We start from the raw sequence: 13265 nt of genomic DNA, 5'->3' as shown, positions 1-13265 counted from the left end.
ACACACACACACACACACACACACACACACACATACATACACACACAAACACACACACACACACACACACACAGACAAACACACACACACGCACACAGACAAACACACACACACACACACACACACACACACACACACACACACACACATACATACACACACAAACACACACACACACACACAGACAAACACACACACACACACACACACACGCACACACACACACACACACACACACACTATCACCGCTTACTAAATGTTTCTAACGACAACTCACATTTTCCTTCAACCTCTGACAGGGCAGCCCACGCTCTGAACTGTGTGGGAAGTTTTAACCTTAGAAGCAACCTCTTCCCCTCCTGTCTCCATCTGCAGTTCTGGTGAAGGAGGGCAAGGTGTGTCCATTCGTGGCCTACATCCGAGAGGGGGAGTGTAACATCCTGCAGGATATTAGCACTCTGATGAGGAGCCTGCAGGAGAAGAAGGTGTCTGTTTAAACACTCCCACTCTACAGTACAGTATCCCCAGGCTCCAGGCCCCTGTTTGATTAAAAAACACTTAATCCAAATCAAGAAATGAAACAGCAGCCTTGAATATTAATGACATGGTTAGGACTAATTTCAATAAATGTGTAGTATTTCATACCAGGGATAGATACAAAATGTCACTGGTTACAATGATAGGACCTTGGCTCTGTTTTTGGGTGGACACTAGTGGCATACTAGAAGGATGTGTATGTAGTCTATAAGCTATCAAAAGCTGCCTTTTGACAGCGGTGCCAGTGCATGCCAAGGCTACTAGTGGCCAGCAAGTGCTCAAAGCCCGGTGCTTCGAGCCTAGTGAACAAGCCCGTTTGAATTTCCATAGCTGGGCTTTCTAGTGCCGCCCCCTAGGATAGTTTTTTCAGAGACACTGGAAAAATATTTAAAATCCTTTGGTTTCCTAACAGGTTCTGGTAGCAGTTTATGCCGATTCTATTTGTGAAAAGCCTTATTCAAATCAATTTGATCGTGTAGTTATAGCGACCTAACTTGGATTATGCTTGCCACCCACCAAGATCGCTAGCCAACTAAAGCAGTTGGATGATAAGAATATCCCTCCCTCGCTCTAAGCCGCGCCCCCTAGCCCCGTTTGGCCTCATAAGGACCAGGAGGGCAGAGGAGGCTAAAAGCCAGAGTTTAAAGCACCGAATAGGCCCGGAGTAAGCCCTGTTGAAGCCTGGGAGTGACTGTGGAAACGCAATTGGCCATGGCACGCACTGGCACGCACAGCGTAAGCCCCGCTGTGAAATGCCGGCTACTGATATATGAAACAATAAGATGACCGGGGACTATTGGTTTTCAGGGTAGTAGGATAAAGTTTGTCATGGTGGGGAAGCTTGGACCAATGGAATCCTTTGGGGAGGTGAGCATCCTGCTTGACCAGCCCTCCCCCTGCACCATCATCACGGCAACAGAGGTGCAAGTGGGGATCATCCAACCAGATGCTCTGAAAGGTGAGTTGCACTTCATCGTACGTATTTGGTGTCGAATCATCTAATGTTTCTGTAAGATCTCTGAAAGAAAAAAAAACTAAAAACATCTGTTATCGCTGTGCCTTTATTCATGTGTATCTCTTTATATTTTATGTAGGTCTTGATTCGGTGACATCATCACTGATGCTGCAAACTGCACAGCCGACATATGGGAAGTTGAGTCAGGTATTGAGTCACAGCGTTCACACCCAAGTCACCTCAGACCTGTTCATCTCTAACACACAGCAGAATGCTATATCGTTCTGTAAATTGCACCAAGATCATTATTTTTTTTTATGTTCAAGCTCCTGCTATGCGGTGTTCAAGTGATCATATTCTCCTAGCCCCATTTTAATTTCACGTCATTTCATGTCAAAAATGTTACAGAATTCAATCTTTCCTCTGATGCTCTCTTGTTATGGAGCTAATGGAAAAGCGCCTGGCAAGCTCAAACTGTGACTTATTGTTCTGTTATTGCAATGTTCACTGCTTTTGTCAAAACAGCTTGTCATTGAACACATGGATCTGTTTTATGTGACCCTGTCTTATTCCAGGAGGAGATTAACAAGGAATATATGAGACAAGAGAGGCAAAAGGAGTGGGACCACCTAAAGGTATAGTGTAACCCTATGATTACAGTACATACTCTCTTTGACTGGGTCTCTATGTGTCTGACTCTAATGCAATACTGAGTGTAGTATGTCATAATCACTGTGCCTGGTCCGAAAAGTACACAAACACATCGTTCTGCTGAGAGTCAGCAGCCCTAACTAATTCCCAGCCTTAGCCCCAATGTCTCCCTTTGTTCTCTCCGCATTCAAACACCCCCCTCTCTCTCTCTCTTTCTCTCTCTCTCTCTCTCTCTCTCTCTGTGGACGTGGATGTGTGTTTGTGCCTGTGCCAGTTTCACAAAGACGATTACACCACTGTATTCTCCGCTCCATTATTGCCATGGCAGAAATCCCGGCTTGGAAGGAAAATTCATTATGAATGCTAACTGGTCCAGCACAATCCTCTCAGAGGCTCCTTTCTAGAGTCTCCACAGCTTGTGTATCTCCACCATAATAAAGACAGACAGGCTGACCTCCCTTTTCTCTGGCTGTTTCACAGGAATATAACCTTTCAGACCCCTCGTATGGCGCTCTGGGCTTGGCCACTAGAATGCTCTCTTTGTGCGTTTGGTGAGAAATCCCATACAGTTTGTCTTTTAGGAGGCTAAGGCGATCCATGGCCCAGCTGTCCAAGCCTGTCATAGCTGGTGTGTGTGGTCTGAGAATCTCTGCCAAGCTTCTCGGTCAGAGCTCGTCCTGTTGGGGTGTGGTGGGAACTGTAATCCACAGGGTTCTCTAGCCAATGGGATAGGAGTCTCCTGACTGCCTCATCCTTACCATGCAAACATCTGCATTGATCATTGGCTGTCACTAGCAGTGTCCTAGTGACATACAGTAGTCCTAGCTGTGGGTTGTAGCATGACAATCTGGTGAGCGTTGTCATCTGAACACACTAAAACAGATATGTCTAAATACATCTGAACACACTAAAACAGATATGTCTAAATACATCTGAACACACTAAAACTGATATGTCTAAATACTTCTCTCAGATAGCAACATGTTGTATTGTTCAGAATACCATGAATATTATGCCCTATTGTGAATTCACCCATTGTTCTATATGAGTACGGCCTTTGATAACACTGTCGCCTCACTGGCGAAATATGCAGCCTCCCTCTGGAGCCACATGCTTCTCCTCCTCATGCTGCAGTATACAGTATGGCCTGTGATATATGTTGACCGGTGAAAGGTTAAAGGTTTTGACACTAGACCCAGGGCCAGTGTCTGATACTCCATCGAGATTTATTATACATACACAGAATGACAAATCGACTCTACACCTAAACAGTAAAAAGGATGTTTGTGTTTTGAGAGATTATTTGTTTTTTTGTACACCGGGTGGCTAGACACCTATAAAAAATAACTGTTTACTCAAGGTCCTCAAAGAGTAAACCAAATGGCCATTATGGCTTTTTAATGGCTAATCCAACAGATTAATGAATGACAACACAGTCAGGCATTTGTTTCCTCGCTTGGTTTTTCAGGTCCAAGCTCGGATGGATTTGTTTGTGTTAAAGAGTGATCTCATTTGGAAAGTGTGGCTTTGATAAATAGGACTGTGAGCATTCATGTTTCCCTTCACCCCTCTTTTGGCAAATGCCAGATCTGTTCCTGTCATCTAAATATAGATCCTGATTTAGGAGTTTTCAAAGTATTGGGAACAGGGAGAATTACCTATAAATTATGTGTAATTCATATGCTGCTCAGTAATCTTCATTTAATGTGTGTAATTTTGGCTAGTGGTGTTTGCGCCCGGCAGGCTATAAACACACATTCTGTTGACTGGCTGTATCTTCATACAGTAGTTCTTTATTTAGATGCAGGTCACTGTCACCCTAGACATCTGGATGGATCTGGGTGTGGTGGGAGGGGAGCTGCAAGTGGATGCAACATGAACACACAATGAATCAGAGAAAAATCCAAACAAATACACGATTGTGCAAAACAACGCATTATAGCACATAAATGGCCTCTTAATAGTGCTGAAAATAATAAGATGGAATGTGATGTGATTGTTTTACACTGAGAGGCCTGAATAGAGGACTAGTGAGGAAGTGAATGTTTGCGCCAGATGAGTCTGTGCAGAATAATGAAAATGGTTCTTAGACAATAAGATGTATTTAGGGTAATAAATATGTAGGGTAATGAGTGGGTATCTGACAAAATGGCCTACTTTCATGGCTTATAACAAGCATTTTAATGTCATGAACTGCTTCTGATGAAGACACTACAACTGCTTCATCCGCACAAGCATAAAAACTGTGCCCTAAGGTATGGTCTAATGAATCTAATAAAACACTTCCACTGTAATTCCCTCTCGCTTTTATTGTGTGTGTGTGTGTGTGTGTGTGTGTGTGTGTGTGTGTGTGTGTGTGTGTGTGTGTGTGTGTATGTGTATGTGTGTGTGTGTGTGTGTGTGTGTGTGTGTGTGTGTGAGAGAATGTGTGTATAATGTGAATGTGTGCACTTGTGCATGTTTGTTTGTGTGTGTGGGTGAGTGATGGAGAGGGAATTAGAATGTCAGGTAACACTTTAATTTATAACCATGTAAACCATTCATAAATAGTGATTATGCTAACAGTTAGAAACGTTAATTAAATGCTTAGTAAATTATTTGTAACTATATTCATAACTATTTATACATTATTTTCAGATGATTTGTTAAACATTTCATAATGATTTTCTAACTGCTTATAAATCATTTGTACAATATCAACATATGTTCATGGATGTTTAGGTTTTTTTTTCCCGCAGGTGTTACAAATACTTAGGTGGACTTGCTTCAGCAAGTCCAACTATTGTTCTTCGACATACTTATTATTATTATTCAAATTTTTCCACCTGTTACCCTTCCCACAACTTTTGTTGTTATGACTTTTGGTTTTTGATACTTATTAATCTTTTTAAACGTTACAAACTTTAAAGTGCACTTTTTAACATGGAGGTCTATGGAAACCAAAAGATGCAATTTTTTAACCGCTGCCGGAACTCAAAATTATCAACTCTGATAAAAGGTTTTTGATACCTATTCAACTTTTTCAACGATTAAGCTTTTTGTAACTCCAAAAACTCTCATCTGGTTAACCAACCAACTCTGCCACTCTCAACCACTCAACCAACGAACTCTCGACCCACTCCACTGAACTACCCAACCTTACAACATTCTAACTAACCATTCTAAATCAAACTAACCTTCTTACCCATACTGGTAAAAAGGTTCAAGAACCTCCAAAAGAATGTAGCAGCTGGCAGTCCAACTGTACCCGGCGCTAAAGGCAACAGGTGTTGGGCTAGCTAGCTACTGTAGTAGCTAGTACAGCTGCCAAGGAACCTTCACACAAACGTTTTTAAACATATATATATAATATTGGAAATTGAACTGAAAATGTAACCTACTGTGTACCACATTGGTAGCCTTTACAGTATGTATACCATACGTTATTGATATAACTCAGGGAACTAATCAATATTATCAATATAGTATAGTGAGAAACACGTGATCTTTGGCACTTGGTACAGTGTGATATATAATGGGACGTACCATTATCATTAGTGTATATCTTAATCTCAATTTTAGTTTTTCATGTTTTTGTTCCCTTCTCTCCACAGAAGAAAGTGCTGTCTGATGCACTGTTCTACAATGGGATTCTGCAGGGAAGTGGAAAATGGACCATGAGAAGGGGAGGAAGAAGACCTGTGGACAAGAACGACTCCACCCTATAAATGCGCACAGACACAGACACGCATGCATGCACGCACACACACACACACACACACACACACACACACACACACACACACACACACACACACACACACACACACACACACACACACACACACACACACACACTGCCTTGACTCAGGAGGAAACCAGATGTTACAACGCAGGCGAACACAGGAACTCACATTGCCAAACCCTAATTTGCTGTTTAAAGTATGACTCCAGTCCAATGGATCCTACCACTGACACCAGAACTCAAAGCCAGATAGAGACTTTCATACTCCTGCCTGTATTTTTGGACTCATTGAACAGTAAACCCTCCAGATGTACGCTACAGCATCATATAAAATAAACTGTTGATCTCCCCAGCTTGCTCTCTCTCTCAAAGCCTTTCAAACACGATGCAATTATGCTCAATCAGCCAGCAGCCTGCACCACAGTACTTCCGTAAGCCTTGCCAGGGGACGGAAAAAGAATGTTGTGATTAACCTTCTTAGACTGACAGAACTAGACAGGCCCTACAGTATGTGTTCCTATGCATCCCAGCCCAACCCCAATGGAGATACTAATGCTAGTTTCAAACAATGAGAGGACTGGTTAGGAGTCCTGAAAGTACCAGTCACAAGATCAACGTCATTGCCAGTTACTGCACAATGACCCAACTGTTGGTGTTGTTTTGTTGAACCTTTGGTTTAAGTCTTTCTCTATTTATTATTCACACACAACACTTTCAATTATTGTAATATGTAGGTCTTGTATACTGTACAGTACTATATGCCCATGTAGGTACTGCACCAGTAGAACAGCTGTGTTTGATCTGCTTTTTAGACACATTCCCCCAAAATGATGATTGCCAAATGTGTATCTTAATCTTTTTTTTTGTTACATTTGACTGAACTACATTTAGGAGTGAATGTTATGGACAAAATAGAACTCAGCTTGAATTGTTTATGACAGAAACATGCTGAATTCTACCATGAAGAAACTGAAATGACATTTGACACTGTTTTCTTTCATGTCTAAACATTTGGGTCATAACATAAACGTTTTGCATGACTGGAATCAGTATGGGAACACAAACCTTAAAATACATTGGGTATGTTTAGTCTCTGGAGACTCTAACTGACCTCTACAGAGGTTTGTTTCACATTCCCAGAGGAAAATGGCTCCAATTCGTTATTGCTGCTTTACCTTCTTTTTTGTTTTCTCTTCAGAGGATACATTTGAACTTAAATGACCTACTTATTTTTTGTGCCCCTCTGTCTGGAAACGGATTTAGTCAGAAACCAGTCATGGAAAATGTCATGTTTTTGGGTGTGTATAAATGTGGATTCTGTCTGTGTGTTTGCCATGCAAATTGTACCCATTTCAAATCACATTTAGCAATTATTTCTCTATTCATTGGTTTATAGGCACCTTTATTTACAAAGAACAAATATCTTGCATATCAGCACCAATTTCTGATGAAAGTCCAACAATAGCATTGTCACAAGAATTGAGGTTCTCCATAATGTTTTCAATTGGTTTTTCTCAGGGTTGATGATGTCCAAGAGCCTCTCTCAGTGTTTTGGTGTTTGGCGAGACTTGTGTCCTCTCAAGGTGCAGAGGGGAATGACAAAGCCATTTCCGTTGTTTGAAAAACGCGTTGTGAAAATGTGCTCAGAGGCGAGAGATGTCATTAGGTGTGGTGACACCATCACCATGGGAGGTGTCACCAGGAAAAGAGGTGACAGATCCTTAAATAAAATGTGCACTTCCGATAACCTCACAGCAGGATGTGCTATCGTATGACTGCTGTCCAGCCTCCAGAGCAATGTCCTCATTCATATACAGTAGAATATGAAAATACATGGCACTGAGTATTATGCCTGCATATCTTGTTAAAATGCCCCCAAGGCATGGCTTTTTACAGATGATTTCATAGGGTACATAATAACGAACACAGTATGTAATATGGGATACTGGGCTCTCAAGGAGATCCATCAAAGCTCTGCTGACCGGCTAATTTCTTGTTTATGAAACGGTAGGGAAGCTGGGACTCGTACCAAGGATATACAGAATGTATGGGAGTGCCTGGCTGCCGTCACGACTGCACCTATTGACATTAACCATTGTGTCTCTCTGGCTGCTCTGTGAAAAGAAACCATAATGGATAAACAGAGCAATTGCCTTCGCACAGAGTTTGTCTTCTTCCCTAATGAACTCCAACCTCTGTAGTCTGAACATAATCTATCATCCCTCTCTCTGCTGCATGTCCCCAAGTGGGAAAAAATCCTCAAATAATTTTGCACGAAAGGCAAAACAAATAACCCGACTTGACCTATTTTTTGGGGGCTTTGTCTTTTTTGGCAGACAAATCAAAATTCACATTTCCTGTCTATTAGATGGCTATCACAAATCCTATGTCTGGCTATCTGGCTTAAAGTATGTTGGTGAGTTTCCATTCCTGTTTTATATAAAGAAATGCCTTGTTCACTCATTCGTATGAAAATTTGCTTCAGTGATGCCATAATATTTACATAGAGATTGTCACCTATTATTTAGTGTATGGCAATATATTTGGATGTCATATCTCTTCCCTACATTGGTCTTGCATGCATGTCGTACATCATATGTACAGTATATCTTTTGTGTTTTGCTGTGCTTATGGAAAGATTATTAAACATATACACCATGGGAGGCTGGTGGAGGTAGAAATTGGAGGAGGGCTCATTGTAATGCAATGGAATGAGGAATGGTATCAATGAGGAAATGCCAACGATGAACATGTGACATTCCATATGCTTGCGTTTACATTTGTAAGATCACAAAGATGTTGAGCATGTCTAAGACTTCTCTCTAGAACATGAAGCGTGGAGACAGGTCAGCAGCTCTACTTATAAGGCTATAGCTTAAAGCTGCCTCGAACATCTTCTCTTCCCACAAACGGCAGATTAGGGGCTATCATAACACAAGTTAACATGAGGAGAAGTGGGTCATTTTAAGTCCATGAACCAGTTGTTCGCTCTAGAGTGTGGACATCTCACTTGTCCCAATGGAACCTCTCCCATATCTTTACTTCATTTAGCTCTGTGCCATGTCTCTACAGATTACACTGTGCTGTCACGGAGAACACCATCCCCATTGGAAATAAGGCTATCGCTCTCATTTTCCCTACCTTGGCAGAGAAAGAGTGGTGGCTAGCCATGTGGGACACACGCTCCTATCTCTGCCAGTGAAGGCAACACAAACTCATTTCCTATCATAGATTACGTTGGCAGCCGTGATGTGGCATACAGCGTGTGGTGGGCAGTCTATGTGATGACTTAAATGGATCTTTTATTTATTTAACTTCAGTACGATTAAAGGCAAAAGGCATGTCTAGAGGGAAACCTGGATAAGATGTTATTTGATGTGCATTGTACCTACAGCACAGTGCAAATAGAGTGGTTTTCTGTTTGAATGTCCTTATACTGAATTGGAGCTAAATGAAATCAGACGACAGGGTCATTGTAATGCATGGACCACACACGTGTTTGATACCATTCCTCATTCCATTCCATGCATTACAGTGAGCCCATCCTCCTATTTCTACCTCCACCAGCCTCCCCTGTTACACTGTAAGATCTTAATTTGGTGCAATAGAAGCTGTTCTTTCACTGACAATGGACATTAATGCAGTAGACCATATATGCTTTATTGACATGATTTAACACTATTAGGTGTAATAAATAGTATACCTCCTCTCTTTGACTGTAGAATGTTAGAATGCAACCTGGTCTGCCTATAAATGTGAGAAGTTGAACCAACCAGCATTTGCACAGCAAATGCAAAGCAGCATGGTCAATTAATCAGAGAACATGGACTTGGAGGATAGACCAGGTACACATTTCAGTGTACTATACTGTGAGTGCAGTCCTGTGTCTCTAACTCAAGGTTAAAACCTGTCTGGTTCTCAGTTCAGAGTGAGTACAGTAAATCCACTGCAGACTTTCACTGCAGCACTCACTCTATAAACCTGCCAGGGCACCCTGCCGATTTAAACCTATTGTACAAAACCGAATGTAGACATACAAACAATGATGGTGGGAACACACACTCAATTGTTGCCTGCACCACATGTAAAGTATAGTGAGACTGGCTTCTATTAAAACCATTTATAACACGAGAACGACAGAGAGACTCGGAGGGGAACGTAGCTGGTAGCCTCTAGGCCATTGGCTCTCTTGCAAAGTAGAACCATATGGTAGGAAACAGAGTCCCAAACCAATAACGCAGCCTCCCCGTTCAATCGTCCAAACCAACAAATACAGCCGTTTGGTGCGGTGACTCTTTCCAGACAGAAGTCAAGCGCTTAAGTGCAATTCTAGTTTAGAGCATGTTGACGGAAAGTGATGAATATGATTTTTGGCTGGGTCTGTGCATCAGTGCTTAATATGTTTACTTTTCAATCACATTCTTATGGTTTACTGTAACCCAAGCAATGCAGATGATCTGTCAGTGGTTTGTAGCATTGTGAAGGGGCAAGTGACATTTATTTAGATTTCTACTTTTGTGGTGTTTTTTTCTCTTCAGATAAGTGAATAGACGGAGGACACTCTCATTCACAACAACGTTCTGGGGAGTACTTGCAGGGGAGCAGGAAGAGTAACCAACACGATGGTGGGAATGAATAGGCACCCATAGCAGTATCAAGGGCTGTGGTACAAGTGTCTTTGATACAAGGGTTAATTTATGATTAATAGAAATTAACATCGACATAGTGGTGATGATGTAACTCTATAAAGGATATGGTTGTTCATCTAGTTGTATTGTCAAATAGAAAAAATAAACAAGATACAGTATATACAGTATGTGGGTGAATAATTTAATCAGCTACCCTCTGCAAGTACAGGGAAACACACACACACACACACACACACACACACACACACACACACACACACACACACACACACCATTTGAAATGGACTTGAATTACCAACTGCCTTGTGGCACAAGTTCCCAAGAGGATGATTAGAAAACAATTAAAAAGTTGAAGAAACAAAACAATAATTGTCACTACAACTTCCTCTATTTCCTTTGTCTAGGCTGTTTGTTCCTTGACTGCACTAATGATGGGGTGACTGGAGAGCTAAATACATTGAAACTGCAAAGGCCAAACAAAGGACAATTCACACTCATAACATAACACTATATTTGTTTGGCCCTTTTCCAGTTAGCCAGCCTGGGTTACATTTGCCCTTAGGGTCAATCTGGCTGTGCCTTGAAACAGTCACTGTAAATGTATTATTTAGAACCAGAAATGACTTTGAAGAGTCAATAAGGTCTGTAAATTTACAGTATGAATAGCCCTTTTCTGACAGTAACATTGAGGATATTACTTACTATTTTTATTCACAGCTCCTAATCAGACAGCCAACTTGGTGATATGACCCTAAAGAGAAAAGAAAAGGTAGTAGTTATATCAGGCATTTGTTTCAAGCGAGAAGACCGATTGCCTTGTCAGAGCAAGACCTCATCAAAGTAAGACTTATTTTTAGAAGTTAGTTTGTCTAATATCGTAGTGCCTTGTGGTTGAGGGTAATACGTAACTTTGTGGTGTTTTCAGACCAACCTCTAGTTTGAAAGTCTTCCAGTGGTGGTGAGTTTGTGGTCTGAACCCATGCCCAGGAGACACCATAAACCAGTGCTCCCAGTCACACTGTCTGAGGTTGGGCTCTCTCTGAAGGGCCTGTTGGTTTTGGCCTTTAGAATATCCCACTGTAAACTACACCACTTTGCAGAAAGACGATTCTCAACATCTGCCCCTGCTCCTCTCACTTGAGAAGAGAGTACAGTAACTGAATGGAAGTCATTGGACCTGTTTTTCCTCTGTGTGTGTTGTTGACTGATGGCAGGGAGCTTCCGGGGGTTAAGCAAACGAGACGGGTGTGAAATTGACTCAGGGAAAGCCTCATCTACATCGTTCCACTCCAACATCGATCTTCATTTGGGTCCCAAAGCAGAAAGGTCAGGGTTGGCAGTGATGGAGACTGTTGTGACTGGGAGTGAGTGAGTGAGAGAGAGAAAGAGAGAGAGAGAGAGAGAGAGAGAGAGAGAGAGAGAGAGAGAGAGAGAGAGAGGGAGAGAGAGAGGGAGAGGGAGAGGGATAGCCATTGGCTACCCTCTGTCATCAGCTTGAGTAGCATTAGATTATGGCCAGTGATCCACATGATGGATTGCATAGCATCATATTTGCCATTTTAGCTGTCCTCCAATTCCAGCTGCTTTTACTAGACAGCCAGCCTCTCTATTGTTTTGAGTTTAATTATTAACATTGAACGATAATTGGGCATTGCAGAGTTGGACATTATGCAGACAGACAGATATGGGAATGTTGCTGATTACTTTTGTAAATGCTATTGCTAAAATACATTGAAAGAAAAAGATTTTCCCATTTCTTTTTAATCTCATAACTCCAACTTGTGTCAGAAAGGTGGACAGTGAATGATTCTGCGTCCTGTTGTTATTACAACACTGTTTCAGGGGAGTTTATATCAGTTCAAGCTAAACTGCATACCTCTCATTTTCAAGAAGTAACTCATTAAATATCAGTGTGTAAAAGAAAACCCATTGGTGTCACGTCTTGATTAGGCAACAGAATGAAATCACAATAAAACAAATTACATTCTGTCAGTAGTGGTGTCAAAACCCAGCGGCAGCCTGTGGTGCTGCTATGCTCTGCACCATGGCGCTCCTCATTCTCCTTCAGGGGTTACGCCAAGTGAATCTCTCCCTGATTAGAGGAGGCAATAAGGACACAACTGCAGCGAAACATTGTAAAGATGAGGCGCCATTGTTTACACTCTCCTGCTGTGCCTCTCCCCTCAATGCAAGCTCCTGTTATGTGGTTATCCTGTGTTCACAAGGGCGCGCAGACACAGAGACTAGAGGCCATTGAACAGAAGGAAGTGAGTTATTGGCCATATCTGTGACACAGGTCATTGGTAAAGCCTTAAAAAAAAAAATCACATCGCAAAATCACAATTATGATCAATGATTAATGTTACCCCTTTATCTCCATCTTGTTAGAACCGTAGGCCTGCTTCATCATTTCATCATTACATATCTACACTCATAAACAAAGACTGACCATAACATTACTGTACCCCCTGACAGGTTAGCATATCAGTGTGTAGATTAATGACTTTCAGATGAAGGACCACCAGGGAATGATTTTCACAATGATTTGATTATTGCCGTCTGCATTGTATTGCCTCGTTATTATCTACCATGTAATGGTGGAGAATGGACAATTTATATGCCCCCTTAGCTCGCTCGTTTGACACGTCATCTGTTATATTGTCATCACTGTGCCGTCTACTGACACGAAGATGGATCTCTCTCTCTCTCTCTCTCTTGCTTTCCTCCTCCCTTTTGTGTCACTCCCCCA

The 13265-nt window shown here is 41.7% G+C and overlaps 1 protein-coding gene across 1 annotated transcript in view; it reads left to right on the top strand.

The window, feature by feature from the left end:
• Positions 1 to 9069, top strand: part of cnbd1 (cyclic nucleotide binding domain containing 1) — a gene marked incomplete at its 3' end in the record, with an annotated part of 35673 nt that extends 26604 nt beyond the window's left edge. The window contains 7 exon segments of the mRNA XM_083682811.1: positions 376 to 485; positions 1345 to 1495; positions 1632 to 1699; positions 2068 to 2127; positions 5737 to 5836; positions 5839 to 5854; positions 8940 to 9069. Of these exon segments, the coding sequence (XP_083538937.1) occupies positions 376 to 485; positions 1345 to 1495; positions 1632 to 1699; positions 2068 to 2127; positions 5737 to 5836; positions 5839 to 5854; positions 8940 to 9069 (635 nt within the window).
• Between the last annotated feature and the right edge of the window lie 4196 nt (positions 9070 to 13265).

The sequence above is a fragment of the Argentina silus genome, assembly GCF_951799395.1.
Source record: "Argentina silus genome assembly, chromosome: 1".
Classification (NCBI taxonomy): Eukaryota; Metazoa; Chordata; class Actinopteri; order Argentiniformes; family Argentinidae; genus Argentina; species Argentina silus.
The sequence above is the reverse complement of the archived record's forward strand: the minus strand, read 5'-3'. Positions and strand labels throughout refer to the sequence as shown.